Source organism: Gavia stellata, chromosome 6 (genome assembly GCF_030936135.1).
Source record: "Gavia stellata isolate bGavSte3 chromosome 6, bGavSte3.hap2, whole genome shotgun sequence".
In the NCBI taxonomy this organism is placed as follows: domain Eukaryota; kingdom Metazoa; phylum Chordata; class Aves; order Gaviiformes; family Gaviidae; genus Gavia; species Gavia stellata.
The window spans coordinates 47,340,387-47,363,001 of NC_082599.1; the positions used below are offsets into that span (position 1 = coordinate 47,340,387).

Below are 22,615 nucleotides of genomic sequence, written 5' to 3' on the forward strand. Positions count from 1 at the left end.
TATAGTTATTAGAATGTACAGGACATTAGTGCACGGGTTCTTACTTCATTTCTCAGATTCAACATAGGAGCAGTCAGACACTGAAGTACTTGTACCAGCTCTTTGCTTTTTGCACATTTATAATGTGTTGTGTGGGACGTCTTTAAATCATTTTCTTAAAGATCCTTGAAGAAAAATGTAGTCAAAACCAGGCTAAATGATTTCTTCATACACTGCTTGATATTTCAAGGAAATGCTATAGATGCCAAACATCTTTAATAAAAGAAGTGATTACGAAGTGCTAACAGGGTGGTAGGATACAGATAACCGATTTTATCACCTTTATAGTCTTTAAAGTCCATTCTATTCCATGATCTGGAAACAGTCCTTGAAAACTTCATTATAATACTATTTCTTTATTACAAATATTTACATACTATATATTAGTACAACTTCTATTTCCACACTTTAACGATTCCATCCCTTGATGCAGTTACTATAAACCCTTGCGTAGTCTGGAAAGTTGCGATATCTGTGATAATATCATGATGGCCGACTGGGAGAGATTCTGGACCCTTCCGAGGGGTCTCATCAGTAGGCCCCAGTTTTTGCTTGTTTTGAATTTCCTGTACAAAAACAAAATGAGAAATATCATTTACAGAAAGGTGTGCATTTGCAAAGGGGAATTGTTACATATATTAGATTGCCAGTGTAAAAAGACCAAAAAAACCTCTTAAAACAAACAAACAAAAAACCCTAACACAAACCCTCCCACCCTTTGACAGTTTTCTTAGGATTACTCCTTGGTTCATTTCTTTTCATCACACACAACTTAAGTCTTAATCTGAACTGACATTACAGCACTCTGATGAGGGAAAGGATGTTTTTTTCTCATATTTATTTCAATGACACTAACTACTAAGATTTGATATTCCTATAGCGGGGGGGAAAAGCTACAGCGACACATACATCTTAGCTCCCCAAGGGTTTTATAAAAACAAAAGCATGAATGTAATTGTTTAAGAACTTCAGATGAAACACTGTAATATCATAATGCATAGGTAGACACCCACTGACTTTTTTTTTTGGTCACCTTTGAAGTAGCATTCATTCAACTGAACTGAAACAAAACATTGTGCTGTTCAACAAGTAGCAACACTGCCAGTTCCAAAAGTCACTCTGAAGGTTGTAATACAAAACTGCAGAGTTCTGCTACCATATTATTTTGGTGCCAATACATCTCACATTGCCTTGCTAAGATCCACAGAAGACATTCCAAAGACTGTTCAAAGTCCAAAGTGTTGAAACACTAGATTTCAATATCCCAAAAGAAACATATGACTCTGGCTTCTGCATGTAAGTAGTATTTGGTAAGTCTAATTCTGTCAAAAATAACTGATTCTTTTAAAATAACTTCTTCCTAACTGCTTGAAAATGCAATGCTCACACCATCCATAAAAGGTAAGAGTGAGATAATGATAATTAAAGCCATCATGTAATTAATATAACCCATGGGGCCATCCAAAAGGCAAGCAGAATAGGTGTCTATCAAACAAAGCAAGATACCTGAACCACCTCCGTGCCCTCAATTATCTTCCTGTAGTAGGAAACAGATGGGCAATTAGAACTTCCAGCAACAATATATGATCTCTCGGGGTAGGCTAGATCCCAAAACCTAAACACAAACAAACAAAATCAAGCTGAGATGTTCAATTTTATCTCCTTAATACAGCTGTTTAAAAGCTGTCTTGCTCTTAGGATGAAAATGACTGGGCACAAATGCTATATGCTTTCTACACTTAGTGGAAGAGAGTGATGCAGAGAAATCAACGTTCATATCAAGCTTATACATGAGTTACTGTTTTGTTTCTTGTCACACAGCCTGGCAAGAACTTTACAGAAGGGTATATGTTGTGTTTCAGAGTAGCATCGAGTTTGGCACTACTTTTGCTGAGAACAATTCTCTCAGCTCACTGATGCTTACTAATGACCACATATTCAGCATTATTGTTTTGACTTCTTGGAGCTTACTTAAGCAATGCTTGGCAAAATGTAGTACACCAGCAGGGGTGGAGGAGAGGGTGTAAAACAAGAAAGTTCTTAGTTTTATTACCTTATTTTCATGTCTGAGCCTGCTGTCAGTAATATGGGATTACCAGATGCTGGACTACAGTATATTCCATGAATGCTGTGAGGAGAAGGCTAGTAGGGAGAAGGGATATATAGAAATAAATTATCAGCAATAGCTGTTGCCATGTTTCAGAAAGGGAATGCATTCTTTACCACATTCATCCACTCAATTTCCAAATCTTTCTGACAAATGCCAAGTTACCTTAATATATTAAGATGTGGCCCGTTAAAGTAAATTGCTTCCTTATATTTCTCAGAGCAATGCAACAGATTAACTCTCCATAATGCTTTTTTGGAATCTTGGAAATTACGTTCTCAATGACGGCAAGTGAGAGAGATTTTTTCTGAAATAATTAGGCAGGCAAATCATGCTGAAAAGCACATGGATTCTCAAATTTTTATGCTATGAAGGCATTAAGGGATGGATATACAACAGAAAACTAGCTTGAATCACAGAGCTCCCTGTGTGCAAAGCATGTGGCCAAAATGAACTCAACCTGCAGTCTTTGTAGCATGTACAAATTCAAGTTTAGATAGATTCCAGATCTGCATTTACAACATTTATAGAAGCAGCTGTGGTTATTTTTGTGTATGTATTTGTGTTTTAAGAACGATAGCCCAGATTGCTCCTTCCCCAATTAACTCCTTGAAGAAGAGCAACTTCATGCTTTAAACAAGCAGTTAAGTGTAGTAGTGGAATTATATTACAGAAAGAATGTGCAAAAGAGCAGATGCTTACAAAACTATGCACAATCCCAGAAACAGCAAATAAAAGTACGTACAAGATACCACACCATGAGTTTTGGCTTTGCCCTAATCTTTACAGGCTTGACCAGCTCACTGGTTTTCTAAGAATATGACTGGATATAGCAGGTGAGTGTTACAAGTACATTCCACAGATAGTGGAAGATACCAGTGAACATTCAGGTTACACTGCTGTTTTAAAAAGGGGATTTAATTTTGACAGCAAAACAATTATGGTGCCAAAATAAATCCCAGGGCAAGTTCCTGGTGCCAAACTGGCACGGCCATGGAGACGGGCAACGGTACTGATGCACAGCATGGCGACTGAGGTTGTTCTAGCCCCGGCTACACAACAGAAAATGGAAAAGAAAGAGACCAGACCTGCAGTTCTGAAAGAGGAGGTGCACTGCTGGCCCACAAAGTGAAGCGTCGATCGCCCGTTTCCATATCCCACATGGAGACTTCATTATTGCCTTGAACAGCTACAGGAAAGATATTGCCAAGGCAAAAACTATAAAACAGGTTGGTGGGCTCTTGCTACCTGTTCTTACTGACATGATATCAAGGGTATGACATACAGACACTCTCCACTTGCTCTCTGCAGCATTTGTGTTAGTGTTGCTTTAGCAGTAAAGTCATGCACGTGTTTTGTTCAGTTTACCACTTGGAAGCAGCTTCACTACAGTTAAAAGGGCCTAATTTAAGAGTTTAAATGAAATCTGCTTTAATCTCCAACCCTTTTAAAAAGTGATTAAAACCTCACTTTCCTCCCTAGATAACTTCTCATCCTTCTTTGAGGAATGGATAGTCTGTTCAGCATGGTCATCAGGGACTTTGGAGATTACTCCTGGGTAGGTAAGACAGCAATCCGAAGTTACAGAGTTCAGTAGCTACAGTGAAGTTCTACACCCATGTTTAGTGAGGAGAGGCAAAGAATTCTGTTCCAGGGATTGTTTACATGCCTGGCAGCAACCTAGCAGGCAAGGACTATATAATATATATAATAATATTCCAAAGCAATGAACTTTGTCACTCATTTATTATTTACCAGGGAGGAAACAAACTAGAAAACATAGAGAAACTTGCTTTATTTCTAGGTTTTTTCAAGAGGTTTGTTTTATTTCCCATGGTGGTTAATAACTAAAATAAGAAGTGAAGCCTAAGAAGCAAGTAAAATATGAAACTCAAATTACTCTCATTTCACAGCAACTTTATCAATTTTGTTATTGTAGGATTAATTTAAGCTACTTGTCCATTTCAGAATGTGTTTCTGACACAAACACTTAGAAGTATATGACAGTGCTACATGCAGTGAGGATGAAACAGCTGTGAGCATACCAGATGAGGAATCTTGGGAGATTTTTGAAAGCTCTAACCCATGACACAGCTGGGTTAGATTCAAGTGGGAATTGGAATGGGACAACCGTTCAGTCTCTGCTCTACAGAGGCACTGAAGGCAGTGGCAGAATTGCCATCAACTTCAATGTATGTCATGAGTTTCGGTTTTATCTTTTATAACATTTTGTCCTTAAAAAGTGCTGTGGTAGACAGCACACAGGGAGGGATCCTCATGAGAGTTGAAATGCTCAGAAGATGAGAATTGTAAAGGCTGTCTGTCATTTTCATAATGGCTTAACACTACTTTTTTTTTTTCTTTCCCCCCCACACCCCCGCTCTCTTTTTTAGTTTCAAAAAGCTGGGAAGAGCATAGTGGCAGAACACAAGTATGAAGCTTTCCTTTTTCCTCTCCCCAAGCAAAGCACAAGAAAAACTACAAGGAAGAAAAAAAAAAAAAAAGTAACTGCCCACAGGGCTTGATGCAGAAGCTGAAACAGAAGCTCCTTTAATCACAACCTCTGGCAACCGTGAGGTAAGTTTAAGACATCTTTTACCTGCAATTACCCAGGACTGATAGACAGGATGCATGAGCAGGCGTCTGATTCGGGCCTTGGAAGGATGAGAATGGCTGGAGATAGGTAACTGAAACCTCATGTCCCAGCATGCCATGGTACCATTGCTTGTTCCTGGTGAGAGAAAGATCCCCATAGTCAGAGGAATAAATATATAGGGTTTTACCCATATCCTTGTGCTCTTTTCCTAGGGAGATGGACTTCAGCCTCAAGTACTTAGAGGGCAGAATACTTCCCACAAAGAGATGAGGAGGTATTTCTCTCCTCTTGTTTGAGGAAAGCATATTCTAGTCAAATCAGATCAAACCAAAGCTTGAGCTACCGTTATTGTAAAAGAAAACCAGAAAAGGGGGGGGAAGCAGGGAGAGAGAAGCTGACAAGCAGTACAGGCTTACCAATACACAGCCAGCATTGGTGTATGTCCACAGCAAATGAAGTTATGAGGCCTAACTTCAAATCATGTTTCAGTGTCCAAGCGTTGCTGCTAGATCGCAAATCCCATCCAACCAAAGATCCATTAACTGTACTGTAAGCCAATACTGACTGGGCTCCTGAATTGAAGTGATGCATATCTACCACACAGCCATCATCCTTCAGATCTAAGGACCTGCGTTAAAAGAATAGACTAATTTAGAAACAGATATGACTCCCTCCAAGTTTAAGATTCCTTCCAATAGCTAATGTTAAGCAGCATTTTCCTCTTCATGTCACTTCTCAAGGCATGGGCCAGAAACAACTTTCCAATTTTAGTACAACAGATGCTTATGCTCTCTCAAATCTCTCTGCCAATAGGACCTGCAAGCCTTCTACAGGCTGGTAAGATGCTGTCAGCAGCTCTTTGCAAACTTTGCTCTGGGTCTCTCATTGTGTTTCATGTTTCTCTCCCATTCATGCTCCATGTTTATCAGATACTCATCTACCCAGATTTTACGGGCAGGAACACCCCTCTCCATATTACACTACCAGGACTGTCAATCACTTACTGTTTGTGCAAATGGACACCTTCTTCAGGCACAAGTGCAGTGTATACCAAAAGGGAAAATCTGCTTTGTAGTTTCCATCTCCATTAGATTTGGCTTATTTCATTTCTGAACTTAATCCCAAATAAGAGAGGACATTTGAGACAGATACCTTACTTTTACTTTGGACAGAAAAGAGGTCTTCGAGATGGTTGCTAGATTGGCTGGGGCCTGGACATGTCCCTCACTCAAGCTGGAAGATTAAGCTGTTGAATCAGTGCCAAATATTCAAAAACAGCTCATACAGAGAAAGGTAAGAAAGAGCTAAACCATCCCCAAATACTCCCCTAAATAGTGTCTGATCCCCGTATCTTTGCCACCTTACTCACATTAAAAGCCTGGGAGAAAAAACTGCAGGCCTGAGGCCAAAGCAGATGTACATTTGTAAATGTTTATCTAACGACCTGTAAAAGAATCTCCAAAATTACTTTATAAGTATTAACATCGTAGCAGAGGAGGTAAGAAACTACCAAAGCCAGTGCATAAATAAAAGAATTGAGAACTATTCAGACTGACTGTTTCAAGCTCATAACAAGTCCAGTAACACAGGAGGCACCAATAACCTAAAGCTATCAATCCTCAGCCCTGCACAGTTGCCTTTCAACCCTTCTTCATGAAGCAAGATAAGATCATGGATTACAGCCTTCCAGTAGAGCCTGGGCTCAGCCAGCGGGAAGCCTGGAGAAAATCAAGGGATCTAATCAAGGGATATACTAACAGCTTGAGCTCTGCGGTGAGATTTAACTGCTCTAAGTACATACCTGCTTTGTATTGGATGAATTTTAGGAGATTTAGGGAGCTTTGAAGCTTCAATACCAAGAAGCTGGATGGCACCATTATCCGAAGCTATAGCCAAGTAATGCGAGCCTTGACAGAATGTAAGTGTCTTTACATGTCCTCCAATCCGAGAGTATGTCAAAATTGATCTAAACAGTAGAGGGAAAGGGGAAAAAAAAAAAAAAAAGAAATTTTTTGTGGCGCGTTAAAAAAAAATTACTTCTCTCAAACACCTACTTAAACCCAATGATTGTTGAGAGAGCTCTCAAAATAGCATTTTCTAAGTGTTCCAAAATCAGAAAGCAACATAGCCTAAGTTGCCTCTGCAAGCTTAACTCCTCATCTTTGAGCCTCTAGTTTATGACAGTCTCCAACTGCAGATGCACACATTTGTCTACCAGTAAAAGTCTAACCTAGATTTGTATCAAAGTAGCATACTGTAGTTACTGTTATTTAACTGACACTGCAGTCCGCTACATCTTTTTCAAAGTATTTTGAGACAGACAACTTCCTCTCCCAAAGATATCTCTCTCACAGAGATGGTCAGCCCCATACCATCCAAGTTTCAAGCAGCAATACAGCTTTCCTGCACCAAATATCAGTGGATGAGACAGTTAAGCATAAAGCTAATTTGTTCCAAAATCCTCAGATGGCTTTAAACAGCAGCACCAGAATATATTTATGTCTGTATAGGAATGAAATCAAGAAGCCTGTAATTACTACAACTGCGAAGCAGTCCCTTTGCATTTGCTAGCAATTTTTTTTCTTTTATTAAAACTAATTGAAACAGCAATCTAGTATTTTATAGTTGCATGCAAAGAGGAACACCAGTATATTTCATTATTGAAATCTCCAGCACACCCACCCACAAGTGATTAGTATTTTGCTCCCTGCTCTAATTTATTTTGCACTCTAGAACAGCAGCCCCAAAATCCTATGCATTTTAAATCTACCTGGTTGTAGTGGTTTTTCCTTCCATTTTTTGGCTGTTCCAGATTTTCACTGTGCCATCATTTGAGCAAGTGGCAAAAATGGAGTGTTCATCAGAGACCCGAATGCGGTTCACCGCAGACTTGTGTTCATGAAGGTGAGCTACCAACAATCCTTTGGGACGCCATCCTGCAGGGGAAAACAAAACCGTAACGTTTGGTGTTGATTTCATAACTTAACAGGAACATAAAAATGCCCCAATCCCAGTCACCAGCAGCTATATTGGGATATAGTCACTACAGCTGCCAAGCACAGACGGCACTGAAAACACAGAGCTAATGCATTTTAAATATTAAAGGCAAAAGCCTGTTTGCTCAATTCTAAACTAAACCGTATCGGCAGATCTGGGTAAGAGTTTTCTTTTAGAAGGGTTCCATGTACATTCAGTGAAATTACAAAGAGCCCTTCTTCATAGACTTTGTAGAGATACTAGTGCACCGTTCTCCTGCCATCAGCCTATGCAGATTGCTGTACTACAAATGGCAATCCCATAAATGCCCAAAATGCACATAGTGAGCAACACATTTGAACAGACTGAAGTTCCCGGATTGTCTGTAGAGTGCCTGAAGTGACAGGCTCAATGTTGCACTACACGCTAGCCTTATGTACCTAATAAAATGAAATAACAGCTCTTCTAAATCTCATAGAAAATTTATTCCAGAACTTCAAAAATTAACAATAGCTCTTGCCAAGAAATTGCTAACATTTGTGTGCTATGTTTCTTCCTCTGAAATAAGCAAAGCAAAAGTATCTGGCTGCACTTCTAACACGCATCTACTATAGTGAAAGATTAACAGCAGATGAAGATAATGAAGGACAGACCACAGCAAATTTCAGAATAAGATACAAACTTTAAATATGAACATCTTTCTGGCACTCACTCATGTGGCAGAGCAGGTCAGCTGCTTGTATTGGGACACATTATTTCACAGCTTGTAAAACTCTCTTCAGAGGACAAATGCAGAGCTTAGCCAAGCTCAGTCAAGGTTAGCTATGTTCAAACGCTATCTGGTTGCACCATTTTGCTGATGATTTTCTACTACTTCCCTTATATTGACACGGTAGCTGTATATGCCCAGGTGTGTGCATTTGTGCTAGATTTACCAACAGACTTTAGCATCACTGTGTTGATTACTGCAAGCCTAGCTGGTACAGATTCTGCTCCCAGCATCTGGAGTTGAAGCACAGGAACTGCCATTAGTAGAGGACAGTCAGGAATCTCCATATGCGATACCCAGCAACAAGTGCATGGAGTGGCGAATATCAACAGAAAATGCTGAGAACTAATCTCGGTAAATCCCAGTATCAGTTTGGATCTTCAAAATTTAAGTTGGGGCCATAGGAAGATGACTGCGATTTAAAACCATGTGTTTTCTCCCAGAGTGGCTGCCAGAGCCCTAATTAGCAAAACCTGGGTGTTGCTCCTTTCTGGTAAAGAAAAGGGAACAAGAGGTAAAAATGGCTCTCCTTCCCCTCTGAAAGCAACAATGTAGTATGGGAACACACATCTCTGTGGCTGGGCACTGTGTCACTGTCACCACTGCTGGTGGGGACAGGCTCCTTTGTAAACAAGGGCAGCTCAAACAACCCACCCCAGTATGCATGCCACTGGGTAAGAAAACCTGGCCGAGAAGTTACAACACTCACAGGGTGGCTGAAAATCTGCAGCGACCCCAGGCAAAATACTCGTATTTCTTACCTCCCAACACAGTGTTTCTCCCCTTGCCCAAACCAAGCTACATGCTGTTACAGGATGGCAAGTTATCTGCCATATACCTGCTTATAAACAACCCACCTCAGAAAACTCACTGGAACAAAGCACACAACCTGGACTTTAGACCAGTGGTTTGCATCTGTTACTGCAAAGGTAAAGATCTCTGTTCCAGACCCTCTTTCTTAGGTCATGCATGTATTTTGCCAAATAGGTGTTCTGCATAGTAGGTACATTTCCTAAACCAATCATTTCCTCTTTTCCTCATCTGTTGCATTTTTGTCCTTGAGATGATGATGTTTTGACTCAAATTATATATATATATTTTTTAATATAATAACCTCAGTGGCCTGCGATTTACCTGGAGGTGGGGGCTTGCTCTCCCACTCAGCATTCTCCATCATCTGTTTGGCAAGTCTCTCTGCATTACACTGTTCTCGCTTCTGCTGGATCAGCTGCTGAAGTTCAGTTTTGCAAGTGGTGATGCGTAACTGGTGTGCAGATGGGGACGCTGTATTGCTCAGTACCTGTATGGTCGGTTTCCTGGGTTGAACAACTGTTCCATCAGATGACTATAAGAGATAATCAAGTAAAAATATATGCCTTACGTTCTACACATAGATAAATCCTGCTTTTAAATTACTGGGTCACACTGAATAAAAGTGGAAAAATCTTTTTTATTGAATCAGTTAGCAATGAATTAGCATTAAAAAAAAGCCATGCTTGCATGAAAACAATTAAAAATAGTGAAAATTATTATTTATAGAAAAGCTTAACCATTCACTTATTCTACCCTGTTTGCCTAGTCTGTTCTGTATTCTATTTGTAGAAACTAATGTGCCATGCACACCTCTTAATGTGATTACTACAGAAGCAGTTATTGCTCTCAAGACTGACAGGATTACAGATTAGCTCTCGAACAATTATTTGTTTATATTGAGCTTTAAAAAGAAAGGTGTGAAGTGTTTCCCTCTTAGTTCAGAGTGGACACTCATTTAAAGGTAGCAGAAGTTAATCTCCAACTAGAAACAGAATAGAAAGAAGTGTTCAGTGTCAAGAGATGCCTCCAGTACTAAGTATTACAGGTACAGGATGTCTAAATGCAGCTATGATGTAATACACCAGTTCCAGGTTAAAATCATGACACCTCTTCTCTTCCTCACAACACATATCAGGGCATGCAGTCTGAGGAAAAGTCTTCCCTGCCGAACAGCTTACCTAATAATTGGCTAACCCACAAAGCCCCCTCTCTTCATGCAAAGCATCTATTCATTAGTGAAGCTCTTCTGTTCAAGTGACTAAACTTACTTCCATCCTCTCTTAATCCCTGTTTTGAAAATAAGAACTTGAAAGTCAGCTACTCTACTGGAGAAGACACCAGGGAATAGCATTGGTTTAAAATAACCTCCCAAAAAAACAAGAACGCCACATCCCTATAGTCCCAGGTGGCTTTAAAACAATTGAATTATTTCAGTTTAAGATGCGAAGATAGTATTTTTCAGCAATACCTGGGGGGAGGATGACAAAGTGGCACAAATGCCAGCTGAGGACTCTGAACGAAGTGGTTTCCCGGCCTGGATGGCTTCAGGATCAGTAGTTTGCCCATGTCCTTTGGGTATTGGCTGCGAGATGTTAGTTGGTTCCAGGGACCCAAACATGCTTTTCCATTCTTCATTTACATTTGAGTCTTGCTTTACGTGTTTTCTAGCTATAAGCAATTGGGAGGGAGGAGGGGGAAGGAGACAAAAAAAACCCCATAATCATAACAACATTCGCTCAGGCTGGTCATTACTTTCAGACTACATGAGAGTCAAATGTTTACATGCCAATTTTTTGTTTATATAGTTAATAGAGAAAAACATACTGCTAGGTTGTTTAAGCCAGTTGACAGGGATTTATGAGGCAAACAGAACACATGTGACAAGTGCTCTGTTTACACCTTCTTAATCCTACAGGTGACTCATGCAGAAATCATTCCAGTATAAGGGAATTTTACATCTAGAAGGCTGCAGGATTAGACTCCACTTGATAATTTTTTCTTATGAGAGTTACTTCATTACTGGCATAAGACAGGGATAAATTTGAAATAGCACAGTATGCAAATCATTGTCAGTATCAAATACAATCAGTTTTCCATCACAACCGCAACATCACCTTCAGATTCAAGAATGTTATCTGTAAGTAGGAAATTTATTTGTTTTCAGCATTTCTCTGGAGTCGCTTAAACTGTAAAGTATAGAAAGTGAAATGAAAACATGGGACAAATTAAATTTGGACAAAGTCAGTGAAGAAGTTAAGGCGTGAAGACTTTGCAGGTGACAGTTTTGGGTGAAGTCAATCAGTTCAAATACAGACTTCATATACTAACTTTTAAATCCTGTCCACTCCTGACTCCACAGGATGCAAAAAACTGAAAAATCCTGTACTTAGGTACTCTCCTTTGAAAGGATATGCAAAACATTTGCAGACTAGCATCTTAATTCTGTAAATAAGATGGCAATAACTGCCTGATTTGCAGACATTTCTGTACTTTTACATCTGAAAACACAGAACCTACCAGTGGTATACAGAGGAAGGCCTTACAAGCTTGACAGAGCAAAGACAAAGCTCACTGTCTGGAAGAGAAGAATTTTGAGGATACAAAGAACTGGAATAGAGTTAGCAGCAAGTGGATTTCAAAGCTGAATAATGAAACATAAGAGGTTTTTCAAGCTGAAAGAGGAGCAGGCAACAAAGTAAAATAGGGGTGGATGAGCAGCTGAAGAACCCTAAGGTAAAAAAGCACATACTTGGTGGGTGAGCAACAGTTGGCACCCCTCAGTGCCAGCCTGTTTCAGCATCACACCTAGGCCTCAGTTTCCTCCAGGCTACCTCAGGAAAACATCCTGGATTTTCACAGTTAAAGAGCTCATCATTTTTTGAGAGGAAACAGAGAGAGCAGAAATGTAGCCTTCATAATGTACACTGTTACCATGAGTCACTAGCATCCTGTTTGTCCCAATCAGCTAAATAACCTGTGCATATTGCTACTGCAAATGCAGTCAAACTAATTCAGGGGCAAAATATCCCCATCTTTCACTGATTCAAAGAGCATTCCAGCACCTCACATTTCAAATAGCAGCAGTAATTTTCTTATTGCAAAGTCAGTGAGGATGATGATAGTTATGTAGGCTGAATGACTGACAACACTTGCTGAGTAAATCAAAGACTCAATTCTCTGATCCTGAAAGAAAGGCTATACTTTATCTATACAGACCACAAAATATACCAACCACGTTTGTCATCAGGCTCCTGCTTTGTTTTAACAAGATCCACTTGTCTCCCAGTTATTCCCAGAGCTGACAAGTCGATCACCCCTTTCTGACTGCTGTCATGCAGGTGGCTCTGATCCACTATATTGGCTTTAGCTTTATTTGATTTTAACATAAAGTCTTTCAGTGCTAACAGTTTGTCTTCTTCCTCCTCAGTCATCCCCTGTAGAATAAAAGAAAATATATTACTATTTACTTTTGAACAAGAACATGCATCAAGGCATGAAGATGTAAGAAGCAGTAAGATTAACGACTGGCTCAGAAGTGGAAGGAGAGAGCACATCCCCAGAATTCAAGACATCAGTCTATCACTCAATACAAGACTTTGGGTAAGCTGCTGCAGAACAAGAATATCTTTCCTCCTCAGGAACAGGGCCAGGAATAGTGACAGGGCAGAATAGCATTTAATATTGGATCACTGTCTGGTGCAATCTGCTTTGTTGCCACCTAAGTCATGCGTATAGCCCACAAGCCATAGGAAAACAAAGGAGAAAAAAAAAACGAAAGAAAAACACCCCCCCCCCCCCATACACACACTCAGCTGCAGCCCTTCCTCTTCCCAGTTCTCACTACTTTGTGTGGATGATTCTTAGTGTTCCCCTCTTCACATATAAGCCTCAACACTTTCCAGCCCCCTTTGGCTTTTGCACTGTTACTTGCATGTCTATCTCTTCAACAAATGCATGTTCTTCTCTCCAACACAAAACATAGCACATATTCTGTAACACTGATACCATCACAGATGTGTCAGAAATCAGAGATATACAACTGAAGCTTTAAAAAAGAGGATGTATTTGAGAAATCCAAATGTAAGGTTGCCCTATTTCTGGCAGATCTCTTCAGAATCTTCCTTAACTTCTGAACTCTTTGTCCTGCAAGCATATACTGAAATCAATTAAGTGAATGGTTTTCAGAATAAGAACCTCAGACTGGGAGTCCCTCAGAGCAGCAACTGCAAGGTTAGGGTCTGTGGAGACATACAGAGCCCAAGAATCTCAAGCCTGACTTTCAAAGTACAAATGAAAAACAATCACTTGTGAAAGTAGCTTCTTCAGCAGCTGTGCAATGGCAGGGTCCTCTGGGGGTGGGCAGTCAGGGAGAGCACCATTTCTCTTCTTCTGACGCATCTGAAGGTGTCGGAAGAGGCTTGTGATATCCTTTGATCTTAAGACATAATCAAATATGGAACGGCTGACAGGCTCTTTAAGTACACTTAGCAGGACTATTTCTTTATCTATCTGCAATTTAAAAAGACAGACCAGTCAACATGGAGGAGGCTGACATCCATATAAACATGGGGAAATCTATCAGTAAATGCTGTCATCTTATGTCTACAATGTTTGCACTTCTTTTTTTCCTAGCCTGAATGTCAGTAACTGGACAACTGCAAATATTAATATAAAAATCAATCTCTTCCTCTGAAGACATGTTCTAAAAACCAGTTTCCAGCTCAGCCCTGAAGAGATGCTTTCAAATTTACATTAACAAAAAATCATGTAGGACTTAAAAATTATTGCACATGATTGTGCCAACATTCTACATTCAACTTCTTTCCTTTCGTGAAAATATTATCTTTCCCTGTGTTGGTCATAGCAGATTTTCTCCGTTCTCTTTCCCTGTTCTCCCAACAGTCTCAGAACGTTAACTTGGCATTGCTAGATAGGATTAAAAATTCTACTGCTAGTACAATGAAATTTCAAACTTTGTCCATCTTTGTCCTACATTTACTCTGTAAAGATACCAACTAGAAGAGCTCTTCCCCCATGTCAGTCAGATTACCAAGTTTCCTCCTATGCATACAAGGGAATAAGGATGCACAAGCATGTAATTAAGTAATATTCAAAAGCATATTGGGACATTAGTAAGCAGTCATAAGAAACTGATGAGTTAAGGCATGATTTAGAATCATGCCTTGGGTGCCATGGGGTGGTCCCTATAAAGATTGTTCATTACTATTAAAACAGAAAAAAACAAACAAGTTTCTATTCTCCCAGGTGGTGATTCAATGTCTGTCTGTGTCCAGAGAGCATGTCCAGACAAAAAGTCTTGTATGCAATCCAGATTACTTGTAGCCCCAACATTCCTTTGAATTTATACTTTTATTTTCGGACTTGATCTTTGCTGTTTCAAGAGTAGGTCTTAAGATGGCGGGGGGGAGGGCAAGCCATATTAATGAAATAGGCCCCCGGTTACAGTCCCACAGTTAAATGGCCAAACCTAATTCGGCCCAAAATTATGACATAAATGCTTGTATAAAAATTAGAATACTCAAAATAACTAATGGGAGATGGTGGGGTTGGGACTGCAATTCTTCCTTCACAACAGCATAAGGCGACCTCATTCCTATAACATGCTTCTCATAGCTGACTGTCTACATGAAAAACAACTTCAAAATGAATCTGAAGTGAGGACTTCTTTATTACAGTCCAGCTCAATGTTACCCCCTACTTGCTTACTATATTTAGTGTTTCATAGCAAAGAAAAGATTTGTATGCTAAGATGAAGCAGGAAGTTAACAAGACAGAAATTTATCAATCAATGCCTAGAACACAGCACAAGGTTTCTGGGGAGATGTAAACAAGGAAAAATATTATTTTAGTGAAGTTACCACCTGTATGGTTTACAAGAAAATGTTAAACACATGATGCTCTTTTAAATGTAAGTACTGCAACTGTGTCTTATCTATTTAAACACCCGAGAGTTGCATTCTACAGGTCCTAAAGTTATATGCAAAGATGCCTATATGATCATATTACCAGCATCATGCAGGTCATTCCTAGACATGTGCTGTTATGAAATTACGTAACTCATTGATGCTGAGCACTCTGCCCTTATCCTTGGCAAAGCACTGAAACACAGGAGTAGCACTGCTGAAATCCCAAGCATGGTAATCGCTACCTAACAGGCTGTTCATGTTTTCAGAGGGTCAGGACCACAGTCAAATGTGTTAGCAGGGCAGGGCTGGAATACTCAGTCTTGGAGTGAAAGCATAGAAGATAGAAACACTTGTTTCACAGCCAGCTTTTCATGCCTTTTAGACTCCTATAAACTAGCACAGTATTTCAAGGCTTTGATTGTAAACAAGGCAGAAAAGGGCCTGAACCAAAGACATACCTGTAGATTTTAGGCTTTGTAAAATGTTCTGCAATTTGCAACAAATTTGAGACAACAGTCTTTCAAACATGGAAGGCAATGGCCATTCTGTCAATGTCTGCCAGCAGAGATCAAAAAGCTATATCGCCTCTAACCTTAATTGGAAAAAAAAATATTCTAGTATTCTTATAGCCAGGACCATGGCCAAGACACACTTAAGAATTATGACTAGTCAAGATATATTCACATTAATATTATTTGAAGTATTACCTGTATTATTGGTTGGGTGATAAAAGGATGGAGGTATGGCATTAGCTTGCAGTAGACATCAGCAATATTCAAATACTGTGCTACCACAGTGATAAATCCGACTGCACCATAACGTATCCAAAGATTAGGATGACACAGGAAAGGTGCTGAAAGAAAATTAGGCTGTTAAAGTACATCATTCGTATTAAAGAGAGGGGATCATCCTGTGTATGACAGCCTGGGATGTCATTTCCTTCCCCTAGAATTACCCCCAGACTGAGCCTTCTCTCCTGCAGAGTACCAAGGTTAAAACGCTCATAGCGAGAAAGTTATTTCATGGACTTCACTGTGCCTGTGCTGCTCAGCTCCCTTGCTGTTGCCAAAAAGCATATTTTTCCTATTTATTCATTTCAATCCCCAATTGTCAACTCCAGATTTGCAAAGGAGACTAACAACCTTATTCTGGACAATTATGGAGTATCCTAATAACAGTGGGTTGGTTTTTTTTTTTTTTTTAAGTAAATACTTTATTCCTTCCTTCTTCCCCTCTTTTCCTTGAATAGTCACTACTTATATTGTAAGATTATCAGACTCAGAAGTCCATCTCAATTATGTGGGTTTTAAGAAGTTGTAATCAAGGGACTGTATCTAGTAACGAGATATAATGACAGATCATCTGCCCCAAATTCTGAGTGCATTTGAAAAGCCATAACATTAGGAAGAAGCAGACTGCATCTCAAAAGGTCAGTTGGTATTTTCTTTTCCATAAATAGCTGGTAAATCTTGGACATGTCTAAATTAAAGTGATAAGCCTGATGAGGAAGGAGAGACCAACTCCGTATTCAAGGTTCTATTGAGTTAAATGGGTTTTTATGGTGTTAGAAATAGGATGAGAAAGGATCATGTTTTGTCTGAAGGACTGGATTCCCCCCGTCCTCAAAGGCTGATGGGTAAGAATTTGCAAGTTATGTGCCTGATCAACTTCCAGAAGGAACCAGGAGTTTTTCTTTATAGCAGATTGGCATGAAGAACAAAGAAAGATCTTAAAGCAGAAAGTTTTTGGACTAAGTGTTGTTTGCTGCTGTCCTGTATAAAATCAGAGAAGATGCTTCCAGTTTGTTCCACCAAAATTATTATTTTAGAGTTCTCAGCACTAACATGGTCCAACTATCAATAGCTCATTAACACAATTTTGTGTAGATTCTAAAACAGTACTATAGGTTTGCATATTGGACCACTAATCTGACGGCGAAGCTTTATGTAGTACTAAGATTTCTTTTCTCAACTAGGAAAACAAGGTATTCTCCAGTATTCCAACTTACCGATATCACAAGCGAACTCATAAATATGGGGTTTTTGCAAGAGCCCCAACTGGCACATACAAGTAAGAGCATTGAGGGCTTTATAAATGACAAATTCTTCAGCATCACTGAGACCTTGCTGAAGCAGAGGTTTCAGTATTGACGAGCTTTGCCAGCCAACGTAAGCAGCAACACCTGGAACATAAAAAGAACACATAAAAACCCCAAGTAGCACTTCCTTGCCTTTCCTCACCAAATTTTAAAATCGCTATCCCACAGAGACATCTCAAAACAGATTATTAGTCATTAGAAAAAAAATGAAGCTGCTTTCCATTCAAAGTTAGACCAATATTCTGAAAACTGTTTGATAAAAGCAGATCCCTGTGCCTGCAGAGGTACTTCCAGATGCCAGGCATAGATGTCAGCACACAGCTGGCCAGCAGAAGTCTGAAACAGCAAGGCAAAACCAGCAGTGCTCCTAAGGGGTGGGGATGCAGTGCCTGCATTTGTACATGGAAAGGACAAGTGAGCAACAACGAAAGGTTCTGTTAGCAGGATTTTGTCTTTAAACTTAGCAGTGATTGTAATCTGAGTATCATTCAGACTCCTGAAAAGACTGAACTGGATACCGGACTAATTATCAGCAAGGAAAGCCTATAACATACATTCATTTAGCCACAAAAGAAAGAATCACTAATGGTCAAAAAGGAACTTTTAGAACAATCTTCTAAAACTCTTCCAGCCTGAAATGGCTGCAAGATTTGCTGTTTAGTTAACTGGTCTCAAATTATTTGCCATCATGAAGCCACTGTGACCCTAGTTTCAAAAATAAATCCAATTTTAAAATATATTGCAACATCTTAGAAAGAAGCCAAGATCAAAAGCAAAATGGAAGTAATTACTTTGAAGCTGCTGGAGAAAAATATATCAACTGCACCACAGTAAAAGAAACTGCTTTCCTGTTCTTCTTCCTTTCCCATGTGAAAACCAGCCACTGGCCACATGAAACTCATTTGGAATGCTTGTTTGGATTAGATAACCCATTTAAAATAGTTAATCTCTGGTAACGGTCAGGGAGATGGACCTTGTTGGATTTCTGATCTTTCCTCTAGCTTCACATCCATCAAGCTAACATTCCTTCCCACAAACAACTGGGCAAGTCCTCTAATCATTCTCAAGAGAAAAAAAATAATTAGTTTTTCATTGAATACTTCAGGCTTATTGTTGCTATTGTCGTATGTGGTACACGGCATAGACCATAACTGCCTCTCCTTCTAAACCAGTTATTTGGGATTGATCAATACCAGAAAATTCAATGTTCTCCCATCAGAATCGAGATTAAACATAAAATAACTTTATCACTTTTATTCTAATAAGGTAATAATCAATATACTCGCTCATGTATTAATGCTGGGCTTCGCAACCAGTTGCTAAAAGGAAGAGAGGAAGAAGGCAGAAATAGCACAGGTAAGAGAAATCCCCTCAGTGCCACTGTTACAGAAGGGCATCTGCCCACAGCCACAGGCAGCAGTGCCTGCACATACGTAAACATGAGCTAGAGAGCTCAGTTTTAAAGATGTGCAAAAGTTTTAAGTAAAAGAGTGTAAAACAAAACCATAAATTTTAAACTTTATCTGAATTCTTCTGTGGAGGTTTTGAACAGATACTAGAAGAGGAGGAGTAGTTAAAAATATAGGTTACATGTCTTGACTTTTACATTTAATTGCCTCCCATCTCCCTACATGTCTTTTGCAAGAAGCCAGGACACTGTGGTCTGTGCTTCGACTACCCCATTGCTCCTTCTAAACAAATTCTGACAAGTTACTAGCATCACATCTTGGCAGGGTTTGCCAGCACAGCATTTTGTGGCTTCCAGTCATAATGGAACGTGTACCTACCATAACGGCCCTGCTGGAAGTTTGATCATGCTCGTTTTTCTTGCCATGCACCTGAAGTACCATTTTTCCTCCCAGGTATTGCAATGGGAAAGTTTTCTTGACCCACAAATGCTGAGCCTGACTCTCAGCAATAGTCATGTGGAATAATTTCCAACATACATGGAACATTAGATATACTTAACAGCTGATGTCATCACTGGTAAGATTTTTAAAATTGTTATTAAGTTTTCTGAGCTGACAGAAATCTTTAAGGGAGGTTTTAAGGCACGAAAAAAATTTTTCAAATTATAATTTTAGCCTATACCAATGCATAGCTTTCATCATATGAACAGGTCTGCTGAAGTTAATGGGACCATACACACATGTGCAGTGATACATCTACTAGACAGCTTGCAGAAATCTTAGTATTTACTTGTTATAATTTAGCTTTTTGAGCTAGTGGCTTTAGCAAAGACTAAAAAAAAAAAAAATTAGCATTTTAAGTTTATTTTTTATGTTAATATAACCTAGACTTAAATGCCTCAGTCTCATTTGTATTAAATATTTGGACTAAAAGAAAAATATATTTGTATTTACATTGTTTCATCTTCTCTCCCTAAAGAAACATTTACACCAAGTAATTCACCAAAGTCTTTTTGTATAAATTATAGAAATCTTTATAAGAAAGGACTTTTATATGACTGTTAGCAGTTTCTGGGATATGCAAAAATTAATTTATTTACATTATTATCTCTCTACTCTGTTTGGCTGACACAAAACACTTACCAACAATGCTGTCAAAGAAAGCTCCTCGGAGATGCCAGTCATTCTTATCGTTTAAGAAAGTGATCATATGAGACAGAAGAACATCATTGGCTTTCTGACGTCCAAAAAAGACACAGAGACGTGTTATTCCATTTTCCATCAGTGTTTGTTTCACAATATTCTCCGGGTCACTTAGCAAAGTCACAACTTTCTGCTGGACCATTTCATGCAAGGCTTGCAACTCTGCAAGAGACAACAGGATGAATATTTGGGTTGGCAAGAAACAATATGTGAATGTATACTACCTGCTGCTAAAGGAGTTACACTGATAGGTCATCCTGAAGAACACCTGATTCTGTAAGATGGGCAATGCAACAGAACCTCAACAATTCCAACAACCAGCTCATTAAAGACTTCGGACTAAGCATGCGGTGGTGGCAAAGCCAAAGAGTCTAGAGATGTGAGACATTCTTACCAGATCAATATATTCTAAACTTGTCATAACTTCAGCTAAGACGATCCAGCTCATTTTATATATATAGGTGAAATGCAGATGTGAAGAAGCATCAGCATGAGTCAGCAGCAATGTTACAACAGTAAACAAAATGCTTTAAGGCAATTCTGGTTTGGTATGTTTATTTGACTATCAGTTTCAAAATTTGTGAACTAACAACGGATCAAGAGTATATTTTCAGTTAAGCAGATAGATTGGCTTCATTAAGGATACAGAGGGGAATAAACAATACTTGAAAAAGTGAGTACTTCCAATTTCATTAAATATCAGCAGTTACCCTAACGATGCCAGTGAAAAATTTGAAGATGACCTTGCCCATGGCCTCTACTCCATGATGGAACTAAAAAAATATTTCCATTAAATGGAAATAATAGAATTGTTAATGCACTGGCTATTACTGAAAGCTGTACAACGGACGTTCCCAAACAAGTACCACAAAAATTTCAGCTATTGCTGTCCCAGCTCTGCAGGGGTGATTACCATTTGCCTGCAGTCAGACACCAGCTAATTTGCTTTCTATCATGACTCTGTCTGTCAGTCACATGAGAAAGTTGCCTTCTGGGTTCAAATTTCTCATGCTTGGTTTCTAAAAGGGTAAAAAGAATAGAACTATTCAAACTCCTTTCTTCCTTGCGTTACTTCTTTCATCTCTGTGCTGGTTGTGGCTAGGGTACAGTTAATTTTCTTCATCGTAGCTAGTATGGGGCTGTGTTTTGGATTTGTGCTGGAAACTGTTGATAATTCAGGGATGTTTTCATTACTGCTGAGCAGTGCTTACACAGAGTCAAGGCCTTTTCTGCTTCTCATGCCACCCCACCAGCGAGTAGGCTGGGGGTGCACAAAAAGTTCGGAGGGGACACAGCCAGGACACGTGACCCCAACTGACCCAAGGGATATTCCATACCATATGATGTCATGCTCAGCATATAAACTAGGGGGAAAGCTGGCTGGGAGACCGCTGCTCAGGGATGGGCTGGGCATCAGTTGGAGGCTAGTGAGCAATTTTTTTCATTTGCATCACTTATTCTTGGGTTTTATTTCTCTTTTTTTTATTTTCCTTTTCATTACAATGTATTATCATCATCATTAACTATTATTATTATTTAATTTATTAAACTGTTCTTATTTCAACCCATGAGCTTTCTCACTTTAACTTTTCCGATTCTCTCCTCCATCCCACTGGGGCAGGGGAGGAGTGAGCGAGCAGTTGCGTGGCGCTTAGTTGCCAGCTGGGATTAAACCATGACAATCTCCAAGCTATTTTGAGGGACAGGGAACACTATTTCTTAGAAATTCAGCCCGTACAATGGGGCTTCCTCTCTCACTCCTCAGCAATTCTGAGCACCCCATGCCTTATGTGAAGGAACTTGAAGGGGATTTTCTATGTTTGGTTTTGGTAGTTTTTGTTCTATCATCCTGCAGCTAGGTAAGAGATAATTAACACATGCCTTTGTCCCCTACCAAATGGAATATGTGTGGGATGATTACCAATTATAATTAGTCACAGATTGATCTACTTAGCCCAAAAGAGAAATGACAGTTTTTAAACCACAAACTCTTCCCAGCTTAGAAGACTTGACCAGCATTGTTCCAGAAATCTATGCATCACTAAAAGGCACTGGAGCTGACACACAGGTCACTTATTACCATCCCTCCTTCCCCAGGGAAAGAAAAAGAAAAGCCATCCTTAGGATTTTAACTCATTCTCTGTGCTACAGTTACAATAGCAAAAATAGCAGTGTTACTGCCCAATGGCATCCATACATTCAGCATCTTCAGGCAAAAAGACAGACAAGAATTGCCAGGCATAGGAACAGAAAAAGACGAACGACTGAAAAATACAGTGCTACAACTATGCTAGAATTTGACAGGTTTTTCAAAGCTAACACTGCCTGCCACTTCAATGGAAGCAGCATTTGGAATACAGCCATGTTTTCGCAGCTGACTTGTTTATGAGACCCTGAGTGAAGCTGGATATGCAACCAGGCAGCCAGCATCCCACTCAAATACCTTTAGAACTTTTGGAGAAGAAAAGTGTGCTCATTTATATATCTTTTTGTCTTTAACAATGTTCAGAACAGAGGTGTCTGTTTCTGCATGAAGCTGTAAATACACACGCTTTGATACTCGTTGAGACAAAGCATTCTTCCCGTTTAATACGATGGCTAAACTTTAAGAGATTAAGAAGATCAATGCTAACTAGGAGCTTTGGCCCATGATTTGCTATTATAAGCAGGCAAGGTAA

General features: G+C 39.4%; 1 protein-coding gene across 1 annotated transcript in view; it reads right to left on the bottom strand.

The window, feature by feature from the left end:
• Positions 1-22,615, bottom strand: part of PIK3R4 (phosphoinositide-3-kinase regulatory subunit 4) — a 28,012-nt gene continuing 5,397 nt past the window's right edge. The window contains exons 5-19 of the mRNA XM_009822148.2: positions 19,878-20,099; positions 17,236-17,409; positions 15,935-16,080; positions 13,606-13,809; positions 12,533-12,734; positions 10,769-10,968; positions 9,622-9,832; positions 7,513-7,678; positions 6,544-6,708; positions 5,159-5,370; positions 4,746-4,877; positions 3,235-3,335; positions 2,093-2,181; positions 1,546-1,654; positions 1-605 (exon numbers count right to left, since the gene is read on the bottom strand). Coding sequence (XP_009820450.2) covers positions 435-605; positions 1,546-1,654; positions 2,093-2,181; positions 3,235-3,335; positions 4,746-4,877; positions 5,159-5,370; positions 6,544-6,708; positions 7,513-7,678; positions 9,622-9,832; positions 10,769-10,968; positions 12,533-12,734; positions 13,606-13,809; positions 15,935-16,080; positions 17,236-17,409; positions 19,878-20,099 — 2,504 coding nt within the window. The 3' untranslated portion in view covers positions 1-434. The remainder of the gene's footprint in view (positions 606-1,545; positions 1,655-2,092; positions 2,182-3,234; positions 3,336-4,745; positions 4,878-5,158; positions 5,371-6,543; positions 6,709-7,512; positions 7,679-9,621; positions 9,833-10,768; positions 10,969-12,532; positions 12,735-13,605; positions 13,810-15,934; positions 16,081-17,235; positions 17,410-19,877; positions 20,100-22,615) is intronic.